This window comes from Oncorhynchus mykiss, chromosome 6 (genome assembly GCF_057628025.1).
Source record: "Oncorhynchus mykiss isolate SJ-2025 chromosome 6, ASM5762802v1, whole genome shotgun sequence".
In the NCBI taxonomy this organism is placed as follows: domain Eukaryota; kingdom Metazoa; phylum Chordata; class Actinopteri; order Salmoniformes; family Salmonidae; genus Oncorhynchus; species Oncorhynchus mykiss.
In genome coordinates this window covers 23,799,832-23,827,701 of record NC_143027.1, presented here as the reverse complement: position 1 = coordinate 23,827,701, position 27,870 = coordinate 23,799,832, and the positions used below count along the sequence as shown (strand labels likewise).

At 44.3% G+C, this 27,870-nt stretch overlaps 1 protein-coding gene across 6 annotated transcripts; it reads left to right on the top strand.

The window, feature by feature from the left end:
• The first annotated feature begins 5,697 nt into the window (after nucleotides 1-5,697).
• Nucleotides 5,698-27,714, top strand: LOC110525555 (aspartate beta-hydroxylase domain-containing protein 2). Of its 6 annotated transcripts, XM_090237311.1 has the most exons (6): nucleotides 5,698-6,116; nucleotides 12,464-12,701; nucleotides 23,622-23,638; nucleotides 24,314-24,822; nucleotides 25,115-25,228; nucleotides 25,411-27,714. In XM_090237311.1, the coding sequence occupies exons 2-6, from the start codon at nucleotides 12,669-12,671 to the stop codon at nucleotides 25,518-25,520; spliced, it is 783 nt and encodes a 260-aa protein (XP_090093437.1). In that variant the 5' UTR covers nucleotides 5,698-6,116; nucleotides 12,464-12,668; the 3' UTR covers nucleotides 25,521-27,714. The 6 variants fall into 6 exon arrangements, with proteins under 6 accessions (XP_090093437.1, XP_090093439.1, XP_090093438.1 ...); XM_090237313.1 differs by lacking the exon at nucleotides 12,464-12,701 and having other exon boundaries at nucleotides 5,698-6,557; XM_090237312.1 differs by lacking the exon at nucleotides 12,464-12,701 and having other exon boundaries at nucleotides 5,720-6,116.
• Nucleotides 27,715-27,870: the final 156 nt, after the last annotated feature.

The following is a 27,870-nucleotide window of genomic DNA, read 5'->3' as shown; positions in this document are numbered from 1 at the left end:
CACCTCTCCTCCCAGTCAACCAGGTACTAGAACCCCCTGCCCCGAGGATGAACATTCAGGAGACGCCTGACAGTGTACGCCGGTTGGCAGTCAATGAGACAGGGGAGAGGGGTTGGCCAGGAAACAGGAGACAAAGGGCTGTAACATGGGTTTAACTCTGGACACATGAAAGGTAGGATGCATACAAAGGGTAACAGAAGACAAACAGCAGAGGGGTTAATGACTTTGGAGATGGGAAATGGGCCGATAAACCGGGGGGAGAGTTTGCAGGATTCCACCTGGAGGGGCAGATCCCAGGTAGACAGCCATACCTTCTGCCCTAGCCGATGCCGGGGTCCGGTGGCGATCTGCTTGTCGTCGATACCTGGAGGTGGTCTTTAGGAGAGCTGACCGGGCTCTCCTCCAGGTACGACGACAGCGGTGGACAAGCATTTGGGCAGAAGGTATGCCAACCTCTTCTTCCTACTCAGGAAAGAGTGGGGGATGATACTCCAGGGAACACTCAAAAGGTAATAGGCCCGTGGCAAGGCAGGGAAGGGTTGTGGGCGTATTTGACCCACACAAGCTGCTGGCTCCAGGTGGTGGACTTGACAGAGACCAGGCAGTGCAGAGTAGTCTCTAGGTCCTGGTTGGCTTGCTTTGACTGGCCGTTAGACTGGGGGTGGAACCCGGAGAACAGGCTGGCTGACAACCCAATGAGGGTGCAGAACGCCTTCCAGACCTGGGACAAGAACTGAGGACCCCGGTCGGAGACCATGTCTACTGGTAGACCATGTATCTGGAAGACGTGCTGCACCATGAGCTGGGCCGTGTCTTTGGCAGAGGGTAATTTGGCGAGAGGAATGAAGTGGTCGGTTCTGGAATACCACCATGGTCAGGATGGCGGTGTTTCCATCAGACGGGTGAAGACCAATGACAAAGTCTAGGGAGATGTGAGACCAGGGGTGGTGAGGGACAGACAGAAGTTGGAGGAGACCAGCCGGAGCTTTCCAAGTAGTCTTGTTCTGTGCACAAACCGTGCAAGCGGCGATGAATGCTGACACGTCAAGGACCATAGTAGGCCACCAAAAGCGTTGTCGCACAAAAGCCAGGGTCTGACGGGAGCCCGGGTAGCAGGCAAGCCTGGAGGAGTGGGCCCACTCCAGGACTGAGGAGCGGATGGCGTCAGGAATGAACATCCGGTTATCAGGACCCCCCCCGGGGTTCGGCTGGGAACACTGCGCCTCACTGACCTGCTTCCCTATTCCCCAGCTGAGTGCCGTCACCAGGCACGAAGTGGGAAGGACGGTCTCGGGTTCTGGGGTAGTAGTCGTGTGGCTATAGCGGCGTGACAGTGCAACCGGCTTGACATTCTTGGATCCCGGCCAGTACGAGAGGGAGAAGTTGAACAGCAGGGCCCATCTAGCTTGCCTGGAATTGAGCCCCTTGGTGGTGCGGAGATACTCCAGGTTCTTGTGGTCGGTCCACACGATGAACGAATGTTCCGCCCCCTCCAGCCAGTGCCTCCATTCCTCCAATGCCATCCTTACCGTATGAAGCTAGCGATTCCCCACATCGTAGTTCTTCTCCATGGCGTTGAGGTGATGGGAGAAAAAGGCGCAGGGATGTAGCTTGAGGTCCAGGGCAGAACACTGGGACAGGACAGCCCCCACTCCGACATCCGAAGCATCGGCCTCCACCACGAACTGACGGGATGGGTCAGATTAACCTAGATGGGAGGTGAAGCGATGTTTGAGGTCCCGGAATGCCCGGTCAGCAGCTGGAGACCACATGAACAGAACCTTGGGCGAGGTGAGTGCTGACAGGGGGGAAGCCAGGGTGCTGTAACCCCGAATAAAGCAGCGATAGAAGTTGGCGAACCCCAGGAAACGTTGCAGCTGCACCCTGGAAGTAGGCTGGGGCCAATCTACCACCGCTCTCACCTTCCCGGGATCCATTTGTACACTCCCTGCAGCAATGATGTAACCCAAAAAAGAGATGGTGGAGCGATGGAACTCGCACTTCTCTGCTTTTATAAACAGCTGGTTCTCCAGGAGGCTATGGAGATCATGCCGGATGTGAAACACATGTGCTTGGGTGGAGCGGGAGAAGACGAGGATGTCATCGAGGTATACAAAGACAAACCGGTTCAACATGGAGAACATCCTTAACCAGAGCCTGGAATACAGCAGGGTCATTGGTAAGGCCAAAGGGCATGACTATATACTCGTAGTGACCGCTGGCCATGTTGAAGGCTTCCACTGATCCCGTTCCCGTATTCGCACCAGGTGGTAGGCGTTCCGTAGATCCAGCTTGGAAAACACAGTGGCCCCCTGGAGCGGCTCGAAGGCTGAGGAGATGAGGGATAGCGGGTAGCGTTTTTTCACCGCTATGTCATTGAGACCCCGGAAGTCGATGCACGGGCACAGGGTCTTGCCCGTCTTCTCCATTGAACCCTGCACCAGCAGGAGAGGAAGAAGGACGGATGAATCCTGCAGCTATGGAGTCCCCAATGTAAGTCTCCATCGCCTTGGTCTCTGGTCTCGACAGAGATTACAGTCGTCCCCGGGGCGGAGTAGTGCTAGGGAGAAGGTCAATCCCGAAGTCATATGGTCGGTGGGGCAGAAGCGAAGTGGCCTGGAGGTCCTGGTGCCCCGCGGGAATGGAGGAGAGGTCCGGGGCAACTTCCGAGGCCCCAGGAAGACGTCCCGGGGAAGGTTGTGCTGACTTCAGGCAACGGGTGTGGCAGAATGGGCTCCAGCTCATAATGGCACCAGTAGACCAGTTAATGAGGGGATTGTATCGCTGGAGCCAGGAGAATCCCAATACCACGGGAATCTGAGGAGACTTAATGAGCAGGAACTGGATAGCCTCGCTGTGGTTCCCTGACACACGTAGGTTGATGGGAGTCTTGTTGTGGGTGACCCGGCCTATAGAGCGCCCATCCAGCGCCCAGAGAGGGGCTGAGTGGGGTTGCCCAGCTCGAAAGCCAGTGTAGAGTCCAAAAAGCTCTCATCAGCCCCAGAGTCGATGAGGACCCGGAGAGATTTTGACTGGTTTCCCCACAGCAGAATGGCATGAAACGGAGTGCGAGTCAGGGAAGAAGAAAAATTCTCCATAAGGCCCACCAGAGTACTCACTCCTACCGGTGAGCCTGGTCTTTTAATGAACAAGAGGACACAACAGACCATGAGTCCCAAAATACAAGCAACTCTTAGTGTTGAGCCTGTATAGCCGTTCCGCTGGTGACAACCCAGCTCTGCCTAGTTGCACAGGCTTGGGAAATGGTAACTTGGCAGTCTTCGGCGACTCTCAGGGAACCTCGGGTAGCCTCGGGTTCTCTCGGCAATGGGACCGTTGGGGACTTCCAGAATGCCTCGGAGGCGAGGTGGAATCCTTGGACCGACGAGCAAAATCAAATTTCCTCTCCCTCCGTCATTCCCGTAGTTGCCCATCAATCCCGATTGTCAAGGCGATAAGGGAATTGAGATACATTGGTAATTCCAGGGCTGCAAGCTCGTCCTTGACCTCTTCAGAGACTCCGTGTAGGAACATGTCGAACAGTGCTTCCTGGTTCCAGGCACTCTCAGCTGTTGACGTGCAGAAATCCACCGCGTAGTCTGCCACACTGTGGGAGTCCTGCCGAAGCTGGAATAGCTTCCGGGCAGCCTCTCTCCCGGAGAATGGGGCATCAAACACCTTCTTTGACCTTTCCCACGAACTCCTCCAGACTTACGCATATAGCCGGCTGTTGCTCCCATATAGCTGTAGCCCAGGCGAGCGCCCTCCCGGACATCAGCGTGATAAGGTACACTATCTCAGAGCGTTCCGAGAGGAAGGAGGAGGGCTGAAGCTCGAAGATGAGGCCACACTGAGCTAGAAACGCCCGACAGGTGCCCGGCTCTCCATTGAAGTGTTCCGGGGGAGGTAAGCGACGCTCCCGGGAAGTCGGAGTGACCGGTGAGGTGGCACTACTAGCCAAGTTACTGAGGGGCTGTGAGTTTACCGTCGTAGTAGGCTGCCTCCCAGCCAACCCGAAGAATTGCTCCAGCAAGATGTCCAACGCCAGGTCATGGCGTTCGGCTAAGGTGTGGACCACCTCCATAAGGCCACGAAGCAATTCCTCATGCCTACCAATGGTGGCTCCTTGGGAGGAGATGGCATTGTGCAGCTGGTCTGAGTCTGCTGGGACAGTCATGGTCAGTTCGTACTATCACGTTTCAGGTAAGACCCAGATGCAGACAACGTCAAAGTAACAGCAGTTTATTAATCGAACAGGGGCAGGCAAAAGGCAGGTCAAGGGCAGGCAGAGGTCAGTAATCCAGATAGGTAGAGCAAAGGCACAGGATGGCAGGCAGGCTCAGGGTCAGGGCAGGCAGAATGGTCAACACTGGGAAAACTAGGAAACAGGAACAATCGAGAGACAGGAGCAGAGGGGAAAAAGCTGGTAGGCTTGATGAAACAAAACAAACTGGCAACAGACAAACAGAGAACACAGGTATAAATACACGGGATAATGGGGAAGATGGGCGGCACCTGGACGGGGGTGGAGAAAATCACAAAGACAGGTGAAATAGATCAGGGTGTGACACAGTGGTGTCTTCATAGTAACGTTCCTTCACCCGGTTGGAAAGATAAATGGACATCTCCTCGAGGGATGCCGTTGAAGTGCAAGCTAACCTTACATACAAACAGAAAGCTGCAATAACAATTACAGTAACTTGCTTGCTAGCTAGCAGTCTACTGTAGTTGGCTAGCTGACTAGGCAGTTTGGGGTTTATAAGTACAGTAGCTAGCAACATCAATCTAAAAACAGTTTAAATTATATATTGTTATTTGTATTTATATAAAGACAAATACATGGTAAAGAAAGTGTTCTCTCCAGTCTTTTCAGTCCTCTAAAGCAGCAGGTAGTCAGCAGGTTGTCACCGTCAAAAACACCATCCTTGGAGAGCAATTCTGAGGTAATAATTTTGTGCAGGCTGAGCCAGCATTTATGCGGTCAAATAGAACTAGAACTGCCCGTGTCCTCCTTCCAAGCAACCAGCATACCAACCAGGAAGCTTTGGTTCATTACGTAATCCAGTCAGAATGTTTCAAGTTCTAGCAACAGCCCTAGCAACAGAAGCTAGAACTCATCGAATACCATTGTGATGTAGAGGGGGACACAATTTGGCATGACAGCCCCCCCACATTGTGGGCCAAACATTTAATTTAAGTTTTAAAGTTTATTTTCCTGCAATTCTACACGTTTTGCCATGGGGATTAGAGAAAATTTTGCAGTTTTAAAGCTAGCTTTCTGCAATTCTGCACATCTTGCCATAGGACTGAGAGAAGACAAACGTCCCCCCTGGGCACGTTTGTCACCGTTATAGTGCAATTCACATATTGTTTAGTATTGTGTTGTGTTGTGTAGTGGCTTTGGTGGCATGCATTTTACTTTTTTTTTTAAAGTTTGCCTCACCAAGATATATATGCTAAAATCGCCACTGGTGATTTATGATGATCAATGGGACGTCGGACTATCGCGTCTCAGCTTTTGTGGACTATTGCCAAGTTCATATGCTATTTGGAACTAGGAAACTCAGAAATGTCCGACTTGCTAACTACAACCAGTTAGCGAGTCGGACATTTTTGAATTTCCCAGTTCCGACTAATACATGAACGTGGCATTAAATGTACGTTCCTGTCATAGTTCACAAAAGCATGTTGGGAACTGTAGTTTAAATAGTAAAGGGATTGGATGAGTTGCCCACGTCTTTTGTCCTGTAGAGTTTTATAGGCTACTGGCTACATTATTACAAGGCGATTTAAGGTTATTTTAACGGACACATATAGCTTATAAGTATTTACATTCTTATTTGCGAAGGCCTATGTTTAATTTTAAATCTAAAGATTAGCTTGTACGCCTATACCGGGGTAGATTGATCTGACTTCCTGTTGCACTGCGGTGCTTTGTACGTGCTTTGCCTGCTGTTAGTTTACTAGATATCGCGGTGAATGTCATGCAACAACACAAGTTAAGTAGGGGCCTAGTTATGATTGACAGGTAATTATAGGCTTATAGCCTAGATAAAGAGGACACTAGCTGCAGGTAAACCTGTAGGCGAGATATCATCCACAACCATGGCAATTGGGTGAGTTATTATTATTATTGCGCAGGCCTATCATGTTGCATTCGTTCCGAGTTGTTTCTATGGGCTACAAGTCTAGCTTTTACAACTCTTTACACAATATTCTGTCTGCGATTCTGTGGTGATTTTATGCGATTGATTGATGACACGTAGGCAATCATGAGGGCATTAGAGGCAGGAATATTGGTGAAATTGAGAAAGGGGAAACGAGTGTGTTATGGATGGTTGTCCCCATTCCTGTAGGGTTTTTAAATATGACAGTTCCTCAAGACACGGCAGCAGACAACGAGCGTATATAGGCTATAGCTCAGTGGAGTGAACTATGTAGTTGTGCCAGAGCTGTTCTGTGGGAGCGTGCGGTCTCGGTGGACTGTGATCGGGGCTGTGTTCACTTGAGGAGATGGCTGTTCTGGCTGCCCAAGCAGGTTTGCCGGACCATTCTTGGTGAGATGGTTTTGCAGGAGATGCATAGGAAGTTATGTACATTGTGAGCTCTGCTTATACGTGTTTATGTTTACTGCATGCAGTGCATAATATTCTTGTGACGTCTGTGTCGTGACTCGTGATTGTGGGTGCTTCGTACTGCAGTTACTGTTCATGTATATATGCTGGTGCTAATCCTTTGTTCTCTTCATGCACGTCATGGTTGTTTACATACCATGATCCTGTTTCACTTTCCTAAGGGACAGTTCGAAATGTACAGTACTGGAGGGGGGGGGTGTTTGTCAAAAAACATTTAAAAACATTTTTGCTTTGGGGAGTGGTTTTTTTTTTGCACAGGGGAGGGTAGTGCGTTTTTCCCCCTGATTTACATTCATCATTCTGCAGGTGTTACTATATATTGTCTTCCATATTGCCAGATTTCCTATTCTGCTTGCATGCGCCTCCCCTATCAAGGTGTTTTGGTACTTCCCTTATGCCCTATGCTTTTTCCACATGCTTACTATACCACACATAGGTCAATATAGTCTACCAATCAACTGTCTATCCTGCCCTGTATTCATAGTGACAATAGTGGTAGGTGGATTGTTTGTCCAGATCTGCAGTAGGTTAAGTAGAAATCATACCACACAAAATAATTAAAATCTGCATTTTTCAAAATAAGTCCACAAAAGAGGAATAGCTGACAAGCAGAGGAGAGGCCAGGTGCATCATTGCATGAAAGAACAGTGAAGACATGCAATTCAAAAAGCTCTCTTATTGATCTTGTTTAAGAACAATCAAATTATCCTACCTAGCCTACAACACCACAATCCAATTAATAATTGCATTATTGTTTTCAAGTGAGTATAATTCTACTCTAGGCTTTGCACTGCAGTGGAAAAGGTCATTTGAATAATGGCGCAAAAGCCCTGAATGTTTCATTCCATTTGGATCAGTTGTGGGTCTACTCTTGACAGATTATAGAAAGGCACAGTAGCAGGCCAGTCTGCCTGTATTTTTCTTCTGATGCGTTGTCTGTTGCTGAACCATTCTCCCAAGTTATCATATGCTCCCAGCAGGCCCAGTTAGAGGTGTGGACTCGAGTCACATGACTTGGACTCGAGTCTGACTCGAGAAAATAAAATAACTTGACTTCACCTTGGAGCCTCAAGACTCGGGACCCGACTGACTACTTGAAATTATCTGGCCAGGATTTGTAATGTTTTGTCACTTATTTTGTGGCACAGAGTGTCCATGGATTAGGCTACTCTCCACACAGCCAGAGACAGTATCGCACTTGCAAATAAACAGATTAGCTAGTGTAACCCACACTCTGCCCTCTGATTGGACCAGCAAACTGTCAATTAACACAGGTTGGGTGAGCTACAGTAGCGCAGTGAGAAGGTTTTGAGGGGATGCTGGCAAAAACAGAGTAGCCTACCTACGTTAATATTATCCATATACAAATCAGTCTAGCAATCTACAGAGGCATCTTTACCAGAAAAATAGACTACCTGGTGAATTCATTGATTATTTTCATATTTCAGGTAGACCTAGTTTGGGTGGGTTATAAGTAGGCCTGTGGCGGTCACGAAATTTAATCAGCTGGTGATTGTCAAGCAAGTAACTGTCGGTCTCACAGTAATTGACCGTTAATTAACAAACACATTAAGGATCTCCTGGCTTCCACACAGCCTACAAGCCATTTTAAAAACTCAAATAAATCCATGTAATATAGCCTACACCTTAACAATAAATCCATAATTTATTTTAGACATGTCTAAAGAAGCATGATATGAAGAAAATGTAGTCTATTTCAGAAAATAATAAAAGCATACTCTGACTTGCCCTGATGTGGCTATGACTGTGGGCTACACTAGTTTAACAGACAAGATTTACTTATAATTCCGTGGCATTATTTTATATTATTTTATAGTATGAATAATACAATTGAACAAAGCTGAATAAAATCTACATATTTTCTCCAAATGATTTGAGGGAGAGTGCACATGCGGCCATTCTGTGTTGAGCGGTTAACAAAGAAATAGGTACTCCAATATGCAAAATGTAGAGTTATTAATGTAACTTTAGTTCTACAAATGTTGGGCTATATGTTTTGATTTTTAATACATTGTAAGGCTGCATGGTGAAACTAATGATTATTTGAAAAAAAGTTGCTTGAAAGGCATGAGCTCTGCTTTGTTTTTTTTTGCGCAGGCTGTACACACTTCATTAGTCTCTCATTCACAATTTGACGAGCACTTGATAATGCCTCGAGTTTCATGGCGGCATCGCCTTTGTGGCCACAATGCACCCCAAAAAATCATTTTGCGGCCGGGAGTGCTGCGTTGTGCCATATCCAATTACGAGGTGCATATTGAAGATATTGGATGAACTGTCCACTTTTTCTTTTCGTCAGCCAACAAGATGAGTAGGCCTAACGAACAGCAAAAACTATAGCCAATGTCAATGTACTATCCCCAATGTCAATGTACTATCCCCCGTAGTATAAAAGTTGACCTATTCTGTGCGAGAAATAAATATTCCTAACAGTGGGACAGTTGTGGGATGCGATAGATCCCAAATTAATACAACAACTAGCATCAAAAAACCTTGTTTATGCAATGTGGGTGACGAAACAGATCAGAACGTTTTAGCTTAAAATGTTGATAAACTATTAGGTTATTTCTTCACATTATAGGCGCAGCCATCCGCACATGGTAGAAGGCTATAAGCGCAAATGTTCCATTAGCGGAAAACACCATTATCAAAAGTGACCGCAAATGCAATTATGCATGTCATGCTTTTATTATAAAGGTGCATTTTTATGTTGAAAATTATCTTACCCAAACTTGAAACTCACCAGGAAAGCGGATTAATGTGCTTAATTTTAAGAAATTATTTGGCCACTTTAGTTGTGATGCAAACCTTATTAAAACATATAAGCCTACATGAGGTGTGTGACTATGATTTGAACAAGTCACACAGGAATTGTTTCTTATGCGGGGCATCATTCACAAGTGATGATATATAATTAATCAGACTATTCTTGGTTTAATCTTGTCTTTACATATACTAAACAATATATGTGTGACATTTATGATTTAGAATGGACCATTATCATGCACCTGTATCAAAACAGGGGCAGCGGAAAAAATACATGTCATCTATGCACTTAAATAGCAAATGGACGCATTTCCTGTGGTTTATTTTCATACCAGGAAAGGTTGGCTATATTCCTGTTGTAAATATAAGCATTGTGCTTAATATTAGGAAATATTAATAAATATAGTAGGCCTAGTCTATAGAACGCTCATGGGATCCTCCTCTTTTTATTAGCGGCCATCACTCTCTTTTCTCCCGCAATTGCATAGCCTATAGAAATGTTGTGCAACATGAAGTGTTTGATTAGATGTTCAAATACATTTGCATTGATGTCAGAGGGAGTAGAGGGACAATATTGTGCTGAGTACCAGACAGTTAACAAGTTTGGTAGGCTCCTAATGACCAGCAGCAGCATCAGAGCTTCGACAAGCCTAAATACCGTAAGTAGATGGTCATGTGGAATTTGACTGCCTTCATGACTTGTGACCGCTGGTAATACAGTCACTGCAACAACCCTAGTTATAATTATATACCGCAGAGGTGGTACTGGTTATATATCTAACATCGCACTAGCTTCAGGACTTATGCGATGAAGATGTAACATATTCTGGTGAATTACAGTGCCTTCAGAACCCTTTACATTTTGTTAGGTTACAGACTTATTCTAAAATTGATTAAATTGTTTGTTTAACCTCAATCTACACACTACCCCATAATGACAAAGCAAAAACTGGTTTTTAGAAATTTTAGAAAATTTATAAAATAAAACTAAAATATCACATTTACATAAGTATTCAGACCCTTTACTCAGTACTTTGTTGAAGCACCTTTGCCAGCGATTACAGCCTCGGGTCTTCTTGGGTGTGGCTCTACAAGCTTGTCACACCTGTATTTGGAGAGATTCTCCCATTCTACTCTGCAGATCCTCTCAAGCTCTGTCAGGTGGGATGGGGAGCATCGCTGCACAGCGATTTTCAGGTCTCTTCAGAGATGTTCGATCGGGTTCAATTCCAGGCTCTGGCTGGGCCACTCAAGGACATTCAGAGACTTGTCCCGAAGCCATTCTTGTATTGTGTGTGTTCTTAGGGTTGTTGTCCTGTTGGAAGGTGAACCTTCGCCACAATCTGAGGTCCTGAATGCTCTGGAGCATCAATGATCTCTCTGTACTTTGCTCTGTTCATCTTTGCCTCAATCCTGATTAGTCTCCCAGTCCCTGCCACTGTAAAACATCCCCACAGCATGATGCCACCACCACCATGCTTCACCGCAGGGATGGTGCCAGGTTTCCTCCAGATGTGACGCTGGACATTCAGGCAAAGTGTCCAATCTTTGTTTCACCAGACCAGAGAATCTTATTTCTTATGGTCTGAGAGTCTTTAAGTGCCTTTTTGGCAAACTCCAAGTGGGCTGTCATGTGTCTTTTACTGAGGAGTGGCTTCCGTTTGGCCACTCTACCATAAAGGCCTGATTGGTGGAGTGCTGCAGAGATGGTTGTTCTTCTGGAAGGTTCTCCCATCTCCACAGAGGAACTCTGGAGCTCTGTCAGAGTGACCATCAGGTTCTTAGTCACCTCCCTGACCAAGGCCATTCTCCCCCGATTGCTCAGTTTGGCCAGGCGACCAGCTCTAGGAAGAGTCTTGGTGGTTCCAAACTTCTTCTATTTAAGAATGATGGAGGCCACTGTGCTTTTGGGGACCTTTAATGCTGCAGAAATGGTTTGGTACCCTTCCCCATATTTGTGCCTTGACAAAATCCTGTCTCGGAGCTCTACAGACAATTCCTTCGACCTCATGTCATGGTTTTTGTTCTGACATTTACTGTCAACTGTGGGACCTTATATAGACGAATGTGTGCCTTTCCAAATCATGTCCAATCAATTGAATTTAACACAGGTGGACTTCAATCAAGTTTTAGAAACATCTCAAGGATGATCAATGAAAACAGGATGCACCTGACCTCAATTTAATTTCTCATATCAAAGGGTCTGAATACATATGTAAATAAGGAATTTCTGTTTTTTTTATGTCAAAACTGTTTTTGCTTTGTCATTATGGGGTATTATGTGTAGATTGCTGCATATTTGTATTTATTTAATCAATTTTAGAATAAGGCTGTAACGTAACAAAATGTGTAAAAAAGTTCAAACTTTGAACCCCTCCTTTTTGCCGTCCGCAGGTCAAACAGTTTGAGATCCACTGCGCTAGTGAACAGGTTGCTGATTTGTGGTACAGCTATAGGATCGGGTGCAGCGCAAATGTAGGGAGAGAGGGTTAACATAAATAAATATGCAGCTACAAAAAATGGTTTGCTGATCAAGAATATTAACTGTTTTGTGTTGAATTCTTCTTTCTTAACCCATTATTTTATTTATTTTTTCACCTTTATTTAACCAGGTAGGCTAGTTGAGAACAAGTTCTCATTTACAACTGCGACCTGGCCAAGATAAAGCAAAGCAGTGCGACACAAACAACAACAACAGAGTTACACATGGAATAAACAAACATACAGTCAATAATACAATAGAGAAAGTCTATATACAGTGTGTGCAAATGAGGTTGGATAAGGGGGGCGAGGCAATAAATAGGCCATGGTGGTTAAATTATTACAGTATGGCAAATTAAACACTGGGGTGATAGATGTGCAAGTAGCGGTACTGGGGTGCAAAGGAGCAAAATAAATAACAATATGGTGATGAGGTAGTTGGGTGGGCTATTTACAGATTGGCTATGTGCAGTGATCTGTGAGCTGCTCTGACAGCTGATGCTTAAAGCTAGTGAGGGAGATCAGTCTCCAGCTTCAGTGATTTTTTTTTTTTTTTGCAGTTCGTTCCAGTCATTGGCAGCAGAGAACTGGAAGGAAAGGAGGCCGAAGTAGGAATTGGTTTTGGGGGTGACCAGTAAAATATACCTGCTGGAGCGCGTGCTGCGGGTGGGTGCTGCTATGGTGACCAGTGAGCTGAGATAACGGCGGGGCGTTACCTAGCAACGACTTCTAGATGACCTGGAGCCAGTGGGTTTGGCGACGGATATGAAGCGAGGGCCAGCCAACGAGAGCGTACAGGTTGCAGTGTTGGGTAGTATATGGGGCTTTGGTGACAACGGATGGCACTGTGATAGACTGCATCCAATTTGCTGAGTAGAGTGTTGGAGGCTATTTTGTAAATGACATCGCCAAAGTCAAGGATCGGTAGGGATAGACAGTTTTACTAGGGTATGTATGGCAGCATGAGGGAAGGATGCTTTGTTGCGAAATAGGAAGCCGATTCTAGATTTAATTTTGGATTGGAGATGCTTAATGTGAGTCTGAAAGGAGAGTTTACAGTCTAACCAGACACCTAGGTATTTGTAGTTGTCCACATATTCTAAGTCAGCACCGTCCAGAGTAGTGATGTTGGGCGGGTGGGTAGGTGTGGACAGCGATCGGTTGAAGAGCATGTATTTAGTTTTGCTTGCATTTAAGAGCAGTTGGAGGCCACGGAAGGAGAGTTGTATGGCATTGAAGCTTGTCTGGAGGTTAGTTAACACAGTGTCCAAAGAAGGGCCAGAAGTATACAAAATGGTGTCGTCTGCTTAGAGGTGGATCAGAGAGTCACCAGCAGCAAGAGCAACATCACTGATGTATACAGAGAAAAGAGTCGGCCTGAGGACTGAAGGTACGGTGGGATTCGAAATGGTCGGTGATCTGTTTGTTAACTTGGCTTTCGAAGACCTTAGAAAGGCAGGGTAGGATAGATATAGGTCTGTAGCAGTTTGGGTCTAGAGTGTCTCCCCCTTTGAAGAGGGGGATGACCGATGCAGCTTTCTAATCTTTGGGGATCTCAGACAATACGAAAGAGAGGTTGAACAGGCTACTTTTAAATGTTTTAATTTATCCGTTATTTTACCAGGTAAATTGACTGAGAACACATTCTCATTTGCAGCAACGACCTGGGGAATAGTTACAGGGGAGAGGAGGGGGATGAATGAGCCAATTGTAAACAGGGGATTATTAGGTGACAGTGATGGTTTGAGGGTCAGATTGGGAATTTAGCCAGGACACCGGGGTTAACACCCCTACTCTTACGATAAGTGCCATGGGATCTTTAATGACCTCAGAGTCAGGACACCTGTTTAACGTCCCATCCGAAAGACGGCACCCTACACAGGGCATTTTGCAGCGCTTTCAGAACATCAGCTATCTGGATTTGGGTGAAGGGGAAATGGGGGAGGCTTGGGCAAGTTGCAGTGAGGGTTGCAGGGCTGTTGACCAGGGCAGGGGTAGCCAGGTGGAAAGCATGGCCAGCCGTAGAAAAATGCTTGTTGAAATTGTCAATTATCGTAGATTCATTGGTGGTGACAGTGTTTCCTAGCCTCTGTGCAGTGGGCAGCTGGGAGGTGCTCTTATTCTCCATGGACTTTAGTGTCCCAGAACGTTTTGGAGTTAGTGCTACAGGATGCAAATTTCTGTTTGAAAAAGCTAGCCTTTGCTTTCTTAACTGCCTGTGTATATTGGTTCCTAACTTCCCTGAAAAGTTGCATATTGCGGGGGCTATTCGATGCTAATACAGTATGCCACAGGATGTTTTTGTGCTGGTCAAGGGCAGTCCGGTCTGGAGTGAACCAAGGGCTATGTCTGTTCCTGGTTCAATTTTTTTTGAATGGGGCATGCTTATTTAAGATGATGAGGAAAGCACTTTTAAAGAATAACCAGGCATCCTCTACTGACGGAATGAGGTCAATATTATTCCAGGATACCCGGCCTAGGTCGATTAGAAAGGCCTGCTCGCTGAAGTATTTTAGGGAGCATTTGACAGGGACATCGTGACGGGAAAAGTGTGTTGTGGCCCCCTCGTGCTGTGACGTTGGCAGATGGATCAGTAGGGCTCCGTGTGGTAAACCAGGCCAATTGTTAGAATAGGTATAGTGGCCAAATAATTTGTCCGATTGGCCTCTGAAGCTAACAGTCCAATGTGCTCTAGACAGTTAGCGGGCCGCGGCTAGCAGGCTAGAAGATGGGCCTAGCAAGGCTAATTGGTTCTTGCTTCGGGACAGAAACGTTAGCCAGGAGTGGCCACTCGGATAGCAGCTAGCTGGCTGCGGTGATCCAGGTGAGGAAGAGGAAAAAAAGTTCAGAGTTTGCGGTAGGGATACGGAGAAAAATAAGTCAGATTTGTTGTGGTTTGAGTCGCTCTGTGCAGACTGGCGAGAGTTGTCCGGGCTAAAGGTAGCTGATGACTGCTAGCAGTGGCTAGCTGACTACTAGCTAGTAGCTAGTTAGTTGGCTAGCTTCTTTTGTGGGGTTCTGGTTCAGAGGACGGATCAGCAGTGCTCCGTGTGATGAACCAGGCCAATTGGCAAAATAGGTATAGTGGCCAAAGAATTTGTCTGATGGGCCTCCTTAAGCTAACAGTTTGATGTGCTCTAGACAGCTAGTGGGCCGCGGCTAGCAGGCTAGCGGGTGGGCATACAGGGGACGTCGCGACGGAGGAGTCAGTTGAAAAAAAACTTTGGGTGGAATTACGTCGGTAGTCCAGTCCTGATGGGTCGGTGGGGGTCCAGGTATTGTAGCCCAAGGAGTGGCTGATGGGCTTCTACTGCTAGCCGGGAAGGGCCTAGCAATGGCTAACTGACTACTATTTAGTAGCCAGTTACCTGGCTAGCTTTTGATGGGGGTTCTGGTTCTTAAGTATATAAAAATAGCAGATCTGTACCACATTGGGTGAGGCGGGTTGCAGGAGAGTATATTCAGTCCGTAGATGGAAAGTGATAATAAAATATTTACGAAATATATACGAAAGAACAAGGAAAAACAATATTAACATGTGACAAGACCAAACACACGTCTGACTGCTACACCATCTTGGATGTAGACCCTCACCTTAAGGTCCTCACCTAAAGTGCAGAGTATCAAAATCCTGAGGCATGTGTAAATCTGTTTTTTCAGGAGGGTGCAATTGCAAAGGTTCTATCTGACACTTCTGAATTAGACTTGTTCAGTTTTTAAGAATGTAGCTATTTGAATACATACATTATATAATATCACTATTGTACCCAAACCAGAAACCGTGGATTGATGCCAGCATTCGCGCGAAACTGAAAGCGCAATACACTGCTTTTAACCAGGGCAAGTTGACGGGAAACATGACCGAATACAAACAGTGTAGCTATTCCCTTCACACGGCAATCAAACAAGCTAAGCGTCAATATAGAGACAAAGTAGAGTTGAAATTCAACGGCTCAGACACAAGAGGTATGTGGCAGGGTCTACAGTCAATCACGGATTACAAAAAGAAAACCAGCCCCGTCGCGGACCAGGATGTCTTGCTCCCAGACAGACTGAATAACTTCTTTGCTCGCTTTGAGGACAATACAGTGCCACTGACACGGCCCGCTACCAAAACCTGCGGGCTCTCCTTCAGTGCAGCCGACGTGTTAACCCTCACAAGGTTGCAGGTCCAGATGGTCAATCAGTGTTGCTTCCTAAGTGGACAGTTTGATTTCACAGAAGTGTGATTGACTTGGAGTTACATTGTATTGTTTAAGTGTTCCCTTTATTTTTTTGAGCATAGTACATTTTTTAAAAAAGCATTCTTTATGGGGAAAAAATAAGGTATTATCTTATAAATAGGGAAGGTGGAGTTATGTCACGTGCCGTTAACAAAAATATAGAAATGTTTGCTCTATCCCAAATTACAACCAACTGATTTCAGCGTTAACTCAAATATGGAGGAGGCAAGTGGAAAGGGGAGAAGGTAGGGAACTTGTCTGCCCTTCATTAAAGACTAAAATTGGCCTCCAAAATGGTCATAAATACAAAAATATACACATTTTAATTTGAGGATCAAAATCTTTTACAGGTTGCAAAATAGTTTAGATTTTCGATGTGCCGATTCCATGGCACATGGTTTATGAACTGATACACAAAACAACGCTTGTTTCAAAATGTATTTAAGATGTATGTATTTTTTATTATACAAAATTCTTGCCATGAACAGACTGTTATGTACAGTGCTGTGAAAAAGCATTTACCCCCTTATTTTTCTCATATTTTGTCCATTTTTGATACTGCAGTGTTTGGTTTTTGCCAGGCGTAATGGGACCGATGTTGTCCAAAAGGTTAGACTTTTGAATCATCCGTGCATGGAGCATTCTTCTAAGAGTGTTGATGACCATCCAGGTGCTTCCAGGTGCTTTTTGGTAAACTTGAGTCAACCTTTTGGATGACATGGGTCCAATTATGCCTGGCAAAAACCAAACACTGCATTCCACAGTAAGTACCTCATACCAACAGTCAAGCATGGTGGTGGTTTGGGGATGCTTTGCTACTTCAGGACCTGGACGACTTGCCTTAATAGAAGGAACCATGAATTCAGTTCTGTATCAGAGAATTCTACAGGAGAATGTCAGGCCATCAGTCTGTGAGCTGAAGCGCAGATGATTCATGCAGCAAGATAATGATCCAAAATACACAATCAAGGTTACATGAAAATGGCTAAAAAGCAACACATTTGAAGGTTTGGACTGGCCTAGTCAAAGTCCAGACCTAATCCGAATTGAGATGATGTGGCAGGACTTGAAACGAGCAGTTCATGCTTGAAAACCCACAAATGTCGCTAAGTTAAATCAGTTCTGCATGCAAGAGTAGGCCAAATTTCCTCGACAGCAATGTGAGAGACTGATCAACAACTATAGGAAGCATTTGGTTGCCGTCATTGCAGCTAAAGGTGGCACATCCAGTTATTGCGTGTAAGGGGGCAATTACTTTTTCACACAGGGGAATTGGGTGTTGCATAACTTTGTCAATTAAATAAATAAAATATTTTTTTGTTGTTATTTGAACAGGTTCCCCTTATCTAATAGTAGGCTTTGGTTGAAGAGCTGTTAACATTACCTATCAAAAATAGAGAAAATCAGAAAGGAGACAAATACTTTCTCACGGCGCTGATATGGGGCATACAACCATGTTAGCTTTGCAGATTTTGCTGCGAAGAGACAGAACCATTAGATCACTTATTCTGGTATTGCCTCTATGGTATTGCCCACACAAAACCACACACATTCACATACACATGTAACACACATAACACACACATGCATACTGACACAACACAAACACACAGTCGGAAGTTTACATACACTTAGGTTGGTGTCATTAAAACTAGTTTTTCAACAAACCCACATATTTCTTGTTAACAAACTATAGTTTTGGCAAGTCGGTTAGAACATCTACTTTGTGGATGACACAAGTATTTTTTCCAACAATTGTTTACAGACAGGTTATTTCACTTATTCACTGTATCACAATTCCAGTGGGTCAGAAGTTTACACACACTAAGTTGAATGTGCCTTTAAACAGCTTGGAAAATTCCAGAAAATGATGTCATGGCGTTAGAAGTTTTTGATATGCTAATAGACATCATTTGAGTCAATTGGAGGTGAACCTATGGATGTATTTTAATGCCTACCTTCATACTCAGTGCCTCTTTGCTTGACAACATGGGAAAATTTTAAAAAATCAGCCAAGACCTCAGAATCTTATTTTTAGACCTCCACAAGTCTGGTTCATCCTTGGGAGCAATTTCCAAACACCTGAAAGTACCGTGTTCATCTGTACAAACAATAGTATGCAAGTATAAACACCATGGGACTACACAGCCGTTATACCGCTCAGGAAGGAGACGCGTTCTGTCTCCTAGAGATGAACAAATCAATCCCAGAACAACAGCAAAGGACCCTGTGAAGATGCTGGAGGAAACAGGTACAAAAGTATCTATATCCACAGTTAAACAAGTCCTAGATCGACATAACCTGAAAGGCCGCTTAGCAAGGAAGAAGCCACTGCTCCAAAACCGACATAAAAAAACCAGACTACGGTTTGCAACTGCACATGGAGACAAAGATTGTACTTTTTGGAGAAATGTCATCTGGTCTGATGAAACAAAAATAGAACTGTTTGGCCATAATGACCATCGTTATGTTTGGAGGAAAAAGGGGGAGGCTTGCAAGCAGAAGAACACCATCCCAAACGTGAAGCACGGGGGTGGCAGCATCATGTTGTGGTGGTGCTTTTCTGCAGGAGGGACTGGTGCACTTCACAAAATAGATGGCATCATGAGGAGGAAAATTATGTGGATATATTGAAGCAACATCTCAAGACATAAGTCAGGAAGTTAAAGCTTGGTCGCAAATGGGTCTTCCAAATGGACAATGACCCCAAGAATACTTCCAAAGTTGTGGCAAAATTGCTTAAGGACAACAAAGTTAAGGTATTGAAGTGGACATCACAAAGCCCTGACCTCAATCCCATAGAAAATTTGTGGGCAGGACTGAAAAAGCGTGTGCGAGCAAGGAGGCCTACAAACCTGACTCAGTTACACCAGCTCTGTCAGGAGGAATGGGCCAAAATTCACCCAACTTATTGTGGGAATCTTGTGGAAGGCTACCCGAAACGTTTGATCCAAGTTAAACAATTTAAAGGCAATGCTACCAAATACTAATTGAGTGTCTGTAAACTTCTGACCCCCTGGGAATGTGATGAAAGAAATAAAAGTTGAAATAAATAATTCAACTATTAATCTGACATTTCACATTCTTAAAATAAAGTGGTGATCCTAACTGACCTACAACAGGGAATGTTTACTAGGATTAAATGTCAGGAATTGTGAAAAACTGAGTTTAAATGTATTTGGCTAAGGTGTATGTGAACTTCTGACTTCAACTGTACATACAAATACATGTGCACACCCTTTTACACTCATAATGTGCTGCTGCTACTCTGTTCTTTATTTTACTTGTATTATCTATCCAGATGCCTAGTCACTTTACCCTGCCGTGATGTACATGCATGACAAGAGTATTTGGACTCATCTCATTACAAAATCATGAGCATTAATATGGAGTCGGTCCCCTTTGCTGCTATAACAGCTTCCACTCTTCTGGGAAGGATTTCCACTAGATGTTGGAACATTACTGCAGGGACTTGCTTCCCTTCAGTCACAAGCATTACTGAGGTCGGACACTGATGTTGGGCGATTAGGCCTGGCTCGCAGTCCCAAAGGTGTTTAATGGGGTTGACATCAGTGCTCTGTACAGGCCAGTCAAGTTCTTCCACACCGATCTCGACAAACTATTTCTGTATGGACCTCACTTTGTGCACTGGGGCATTGTCATGCTGAAACAGGAAAGGACCTTCCCCAAACTGTTGCCACAAAGTTGGAAGCACAGAATCGTCTAGAATGTCATTGTATGCTGTAGCGTTAAAATGTAACTTCACTTAAACTAAGGGGTCTAGGCTGAACCATTATTCCTCCTCCAGCAAACACTACAGTTGGCACTATGCATTGGGGCATGTAGTGTTCTCCTGGAATCCGACAAACCAGATTTGTCCGTCGGACTGCCAGATGGTTAAGCATGATTCGTCACTCCAAAGAACATGTTTCCACTGCTCCAGAGTCCAATGGCGGCGAGCTTTACACCACTCCAGCTGACGCTTGGCATTGCGCATGGTGATCTTAGGCTTGTGTGAGGCTGCTCGGCCATGGAAACTCATTTGATGAAGCTCCCAATGAACAGTTATTGTGCTGACGTTGCTTCCAGTTGAAGTTTGTAACTCGGTAGTGAGTGTTGCAACCGAGGACAGACCATTCAGCACTCGGCAATCCCATTTTGTGAGCTTGTTTGGCCTACCACTTCGCGGCTGAGCTGTTGTTTCTCCTAGATGTTTCCACTTCACAATAACAGCACTTACAGTTGAGCAGGGCAGCTCTAGCAGGGCAGAAATTTGACAAACTTACTTGTTGGAAAGGTGGCATCCTATGGTGGTGTCACGTTGAAACTCACCAAGCTCTTCAGTATGGGCTATTCTACGGCCAATGTTTGTCTAAGGAGATTACATGGTTGTGTGCTCAATTTTATACACTTCAGCAATGGGTGTGGCTGAAATAGACCAATCCACTAATTTGAAGGGGTGTCTACATACTGCTGTGTATATATAGTGTACCTACACGTACGCTACGGTCACAAAATGCAGGCCTTAATTAGTCGGGTACTCCCTGTATATAGCTCCCTTGTGTATTTTAATGTATTCCTCGTGTTACTATTTACTTGTTATACATTATTTTTAAACTGCATTGTTGGGAAGGGCTCGTAAGCAAGCATTTCACAGTAAAGTCTACACCAGTTGTATTCAGTGCATGTGATAAATACAATTGTATTTGATTATGTAGTTTGTTTTTGGTCACAGGTCCATGAGTGACTAAAAGTCATAACATTGTTCACAAATTATATCACTGTTGGGCGTTCTGGAAAGCCATACTCAATCAATCAACAACATAATACTCTTAACAAAATATTCAACTTTAAATCACAATCTGTTGATTTAATATGTGATTTAGAAAGGTTCAGAATCTATGTAAGACATCACAGCACAGTTGAAAATACAGTGAGCTCAAAGTATTGGGACAGTGACAACATTTTTGTCGTTTTGGTTCTGTACTCCAGCACTTTGGATTTGAAATGATACAATGACTATTGGGTTAACGTTTAGACTGTCAGCTTTAATTTGAGGGTATTTTCATACATATCGGGTGAACCGTTTAAAAGTTACAGCACTTTTTGTACATAGTTACGGATAATCTTGAATAATGATGAGTGAGAAAGTTACAGAGGCATAAATATCATACCCCCGAAAAATGCTAACCTCCCCTGTTATTGTAATGGATAGAGGTTAGCATGTCTTGGGGATATGATATTTGTGCTTCTAACTTTCTCACTCATCATTATTCACAATTGATTCATGAGTAACCGTAATCATGGTAGCATCCACATTAATGTAGAAGTGTTTAGAAACATTCTATTCTTGTTTACAATAAAAGTGACTGGAGTACAGAGCCAAAACAACAATGTGTTACTGTCCCAATACTTTTGGAGGTCACTGTATATGGCACAAGGAAATCAAGAGAGGGTGGTCTATGGAGATAGGTGGGATGGGTTGAGAGAAGCTGAGGGGTGGATTTAATCTGTAATAGTTATTCATCTGTAATAGACGGGAAAATAAAATATATAATGTGTACCGGTCACTTTGAATCCAAATGTCCAAAAAATCCAATGAATCCAAATGTGTATATAAAATAGAAATATATGATGTACATAGATGTATTTGTAACAAATGTATTTGTAACAAAGTTACTTTTGTCCTCCGAAGAGACGGGGGTGTTCTAATCTGATTTAAGCTACTCCAAAAGTCTCTTTGTCGGCTAACTGCTCACATTCATCCACTCCACTCTAATATAATTCCAGCATCCAAACTACGCAACAGCCATTCAATTAATGGAAAAAGAGACATCTGTTACAAAACACAAAAGTTTCAATACTGAGTAAGGAGGGATGTCGAGATTGACATACTCTTCTTGATTGTGTTGTTGATAAGCACTTGGAAGTCTAATCGTTGTGCGGTTATGCGTTGCTTATTGGTTCTGTGTGGTGCATTGGCACAGAAACCTGTTGATGGAAAATGTGTTGTGTGTATATATTTTAAATTATTATAAATAAAGCATCAAAATGTAGAACCTGATTTTCCCCCTAGCTGATCATTGTCTGCAGACGGATCTGATCGTGGTATAATGATACAGGCGCGGAGAGTGATGTGGTGGTCGGCAAACCCTTAACCTCCAGGCCCGTTAGCTGAAGTGGTAAAGTCGAAATCCACGTTTATAAACACAGGGTTGCTACAGTTATTGTTAGTTATGGTGGTAATAATTATTTTTGAGTTAATTTTATGAGGGGGCGGGGTGTGTAAAAAAACTTTACAGTACAAGGGGAGGGTCATGTGAAAATATTTTTTATGTTTGGGAGGGTGGTGCATTTTTCTTTTGGACACCTAGAATTGGATCAGCACACCCCCAGTACATTTCTAACTGTCCCTAATGTATAACAAGCCAGTACAGTAGTGCTATTCTAGAACACCGTAGTGGCTCTCGTTTAGTATACATATCCTTAGAGCTGCTCTCACTATTGATTCATGTAGGCAGATGTCAACACTGTCTATTTATGTTTCATGCATAATGTTATCCGACTACGTGCTCTCTCTTTCTGTCACACACTCTATCTCTCTGCAGTGTTTCCCCTAGGATTTTTTCCAGCAGCGGTGGCAAAGTTAGTGTGGGGGGTAGTGGGCGTGGCCAATGGGGCAGTTTTAAAGGCCATAGAGACATTTTAGTTTTAAAGCTAATTTCCTGCAATTCTACACATTTTGTCATGGCGCTGAGAGAAAAATTGCAGTTTCATGGGTAATTTCCTGCAGCTCTACACATTTTGCCATGGGGCTGATTTGTAGTTTTAAAGCTGGTTTCCTGCAATTCTATACATTTTGCTATCTGATTGACTCAAACATTATAACAAAGTCAATGGAGGCCCCATGCCATGCCATTTTTTAAATTTCAAATTCTCCTTGTCAAGTTTTTATTTCCTCAAAGATGATCTTATTTAAAAAATATATTGCTTCATGGTATGTTCTACATACATACATACATACATACATACATACATACATACATACATACATACATACATACATACATACATACATACATACATACATACTTTTATATCTGGTTTTAGTCGTTTAAGTTTATATTGAAAACATTTTACCATCCCGAAAAAATGATCCATGAAGCCATGAGTCATATGCATGAAATGTGACTCATGGCTTTGTACAATGCAGTGCGGAGGTGTGTGGAGACCTGAATTTGAAATGCCATCCGTATGGGTGTGTGCATGGTGCACTGTGTGTGTCCAGAGCTGAGTGTGGGGGTGGGAGTTAGCTGGTTTAATACGGAACTAAGTGAGGGAAGTCATGTGGAAAACTGAACTTGAAATGACATCTGCATGTTGGTACTCTACTTCTGTATTAGATGCTGCCTAAAGTCTTGAGTGTATTTGTTTGTGCAATGCTTATGCCTAATGACCTTTTCCCTATCTTTCCTTCCCTCTCTTTCTGATGCAGAGGCCAGACACTCTGAGGTATGTTGTCTGTCTGCATTTGTCTAAAATGAAAAAGGGAGGGAGCAGCACAAATACCGCACAGCCAGACGCCATGCAGGGGGAGCCCTCCCCTCATCCCTGAGTGCTGAAACTGGAGCCTGAATGTGTCATCAGATAGTGTCAGACTGCATCCAGCAGGGGGGATGATAAGAGTTTATAGAAAGTAGCCTTTCAGACACCCTGTGGAAGATTTTCCTCTAAAATACTATTTTGAATCAGTCAGACAGATTTGGTCATTGACCTTCTCAACAGTAGTTTCTCCAGACCAGACCGCCAGGGGGTTTAGCGAGGAGCCAGTATGGAGTGGTCACTAGAAAGGGTGAGGGAGATGGTGGCTGGAGGGATGCAGTCTATGAGGGACTGTGAGTCCAGTGCCTTTGGCACAGCCATGTGCCTGCTGCTGCTCTTTGTGTGGTACTGTTACAGGGTAGGTCGTGAGCACAGCTCCTCTCCCCTGCGTGGGGGGTACAGCAATGAGCCCAGTCGAGTAGGAGGGGGTGGGGGGGCCTTGATCAGCACAGATGGGGATGGTAGGGCTAAAGGCAGGCCAGTGTCAGGGGTGGAGGAGCAGAACGGCTTTGCTTACTGCCAGTCCACTGAGTGTTTTCGCTGCACCAACACAGGGGAGGGTCTTAATCAGAGGCTGTACCACAGCTTGCAGGATTACGCCAAACGCTACACCTGGTCGGGCATGGGCAGGGTACACAAAGGGGTACGAGACCAGGGCCGCTACCTCACCAGCCGGCCCACCATCCAGAGGCCAGAGGTGTTCTTCCTTCCTGACCTGCCCTCAGCACCCTTCTTCTCCCGGGACGCACAGAAACACGACGTGGAGCTGCTGGAGAGGAGCTTCCCTGCTCTGCTGGCTGAGTTTGAGAACATCTACCACGCCCCCCCAGCGCGGGCTGGCTCCTCCCTGCCTCCGGGCTGGAAGGCCAACAGCACCCCCCATGGCCAGTGGTGGACCTTCTACCTGGTGAACCAGGGAACTCCGCTGGCCCTGAATGCCAGGAGGTGCCCCCGGGCCTGGAGGGTACTGGGCCAGCTGCGCACCTTCATTGCCAACAACGTGTTTGGAAATGCCTGCTTCTCTGTGCTGACCCCCGGAGCCCTGATAACTGAGCATTACGGCCCAACCAACGTCAGGCTGCGCTGCCACCTGGGTAAGAAATGGAGGGAGCTCCCTGGAGGGCTACAACACTGTTAAATATAGGGATGCACCTGGCTCCCAAAATGCACCTGGCTCCCATATGTATGTGTTCACCTGTGTCTTTGTGAAAGTATTACAATGATAATAATGATTTTCACTATAGTATGGTTGGTTTTAAAACTTGCTTTGCTTGCAGCATATACAGCTGACATTTTAGAATATATTCATATGTGTTTGTGTCATACAATATTTCCCTTAGTTTCTTTAGTAATTATATAGACTGACTTTCTGTCTGTCCTCTGTAGGTCTTAGAGTGCCCTCTTCCTGTGAGCTGGTAGTTGGAGGGGAGCCGCAGTGCTGGTCTGAGGGGAGCTGTCTGCTGTTTGATGACTCCTTCCTCCACAGGGCCTTCCATGAGGGTGAGAGAGGGACAGCTGTTTGTGAGGAGGGATGAAAAGGGTCGCCTTTTTCTACCCTGGGTTGTGTGTGTGTGTGTGTTTGTGTGTGTGTGTGTGTGTGTAATATTCTGACAAAGTGTTATTAAGCTGTTATAAAGGGTTGATTGGAGGAAAACATGAATCTGTGTTTTCTCTATGTTCAGGCAGCCCAGAGGACGGCCCCAGGGTGGTCTTCATGGTGGACCTCTGGCACCCTAATGTGGCAGCTGCTGAGAGGCAGGCTCTGGACTACATCTTCACCCCTGGACGCTGAGCAGGCGGTGGGGTGGGGTGGGGGGGAGAGGAAGAGAGACAGAGCTAAAGAGAGAAACACAGAGAGGTAAAGAGAGACAGAGAATGTGTCAGAATTTAAGAGAGAGTTGGTGAGAAAAGAACACTGTGTGAGGTGAGACATCTTCTTCTTTGTCTCTTGTTCCGTTCCCACACTCACTGTGTACATATTCTCTGTCTTGTTCGAATTGGCTCTCTCCCTGTAACTCTTAGCACCTACTGACTTTGACCAAACAGACGTAATGTAAAATGTTACATTTGAATGTTTACAGCCCCAATCCTTATATCTGTGATTATTCCTGCCCATGTGTGATAGTTTACTGTGCTCTCCTTTAGAAATCAATACAGCTTTCACAAAAACAGTTGGATAAGCACATGGAAAATGTTTTTTTTTTAAATCAAATTATTTGCTAGAGACTGCCTGTGTTGCTACACAGGAGAAATGGTTGTATTTGCAGTAGTGGGGAAATCACTGAGGAAGCCAGAAAAAAAAGCCATATTACAACCTATGTGTTGTGATAACTGCGTTGTTTGCTCTGTAACCTGTTAATTCATATGCCTTGCGACTGTGTTATATAGGTCTAAAGACCGAGACAATAAGAAGACAGTGGCAGAATAAATTCAACCACCTTTGTTTTATCACAAAACCCGGATAGCAACCTCTGTCCGGTTTAGTCCACAAAGCATATTGCATGTAACAGACATGACCTACAGCATGGTCAAATAAGTTAATGTTTCTGACTATTCCAGCACCATTTCAACTTCAACATTTCAACATCATCAAATCACCTCTGCTTAGTCTAATACGCTGAACTAAAAAATACCAAAAACAATTTAGTCCAATCAACGTAAGCTAAACATGATGTGGCTGTCCATGGATCTAATTTATTTGTGCGTGTGCGCATTTGTGCAAGTAGAATAATATGTTGACTCGCCCTACTTGTAGAGAAATGCCAATGCCATCCTCCTCTTTCATTTTGACGAAACGGTCTATCATACAGTACACGGTTTTATTTTTTGTTGTCCTAGGCTAGCTGTCTAAAATGCATGCTGGCCTAACTTCCATTCATGGGCAATGTTAGCTAGATAACATTAGTCTTCTACATCTAGCTACATGTTGAACTAACATTCTCTCTCAGGCCAGGGTCACAACAATGTATGAATGAATGGTCAGAATGCCGTTATAATCATTGGCCAGTACAGAGAATTAAGTAAAACAATAAGTCCAAATCCCTATCGCCATCCATGGCTAATTTAGGAAACGGAAAACTTTAGCTAGCTAGCTAGTCACTGGAAGACAACAACACACAACGAGATGCAACAATTCAACTTGTTTCTATCAATGATGTATGCTCTCAATGCGATTTGATAGTAGTGACGCCAAAATCCAAGCTGACTTCAATTGACACTTTTTTGGGGGGGTGCGCCAAGACAGTTTAGCTCAACGATGAGCAACTAGTTTTTTTTATTTTTATCAAGGGAGGCCAAATGCTCTCAGGCGTTCCTTGCTTTCCATTCAATGCTAGGGGCGGCAACAATGTCATTCATCTATCTGATGCTGGCTGTCGTTGGGACCAGACAGAATCAGATAGATGGCATACATGTAGAGCGACAGAGGGGGCGCTGTTTCGTTTGTTCGGATGCTTTCTCCTCTGAGATACATTTAGACTCTTGCGAATTGAAGGAAAATTATGAAACCGAGAGATGAATGCTAAATGATTTTATGTTCTTGATACATTTTTTGGGGGAGCTTGGCTTCCCTTGACATCCATGAATACACGCCACTGTGTATTTGGTAAATTATCTAATTAATGGTTGTAATATTGTTGGTTGTATTTGATATCAACTTTGTATTTATGTAAATAGAGTTGGATTACAAAACATATCTGAGAGGTTTTGAAATATAATTGTCTTACAATCGGTAGGTATTGTGTGGTCTTAATTTACTGGTACTGCATTGTCATCTTCTCTCCCGAGTATTTGTCATTTTGAGACATTCATTTTTAGATATTTGAAATGTTTATCAAGTGGTTTGGCTATTGTTCAGTAACATTTTATACCATTCTGTGATTTTTCAGCTGCATATCAAATGTTTGGTGATATTCTTCCCCAATAGTCATATTTGTGGCATTTGTATTCATTTTGAACAGTATTTAATAAATGGCAAATTATCTGAATCAGACAGCTTCAGTCTTGAATTCATAATCTATTTGGTGCATGGTAACACTGTTGTAACCGCTTATGTATTCAGTGCGTGTGTCTGCATATCAGTACCCTTGGGTAGAACGTTGTCCTGCAGTTTCATATTAGTGGCACCAGGAGGCGTAGGTGTG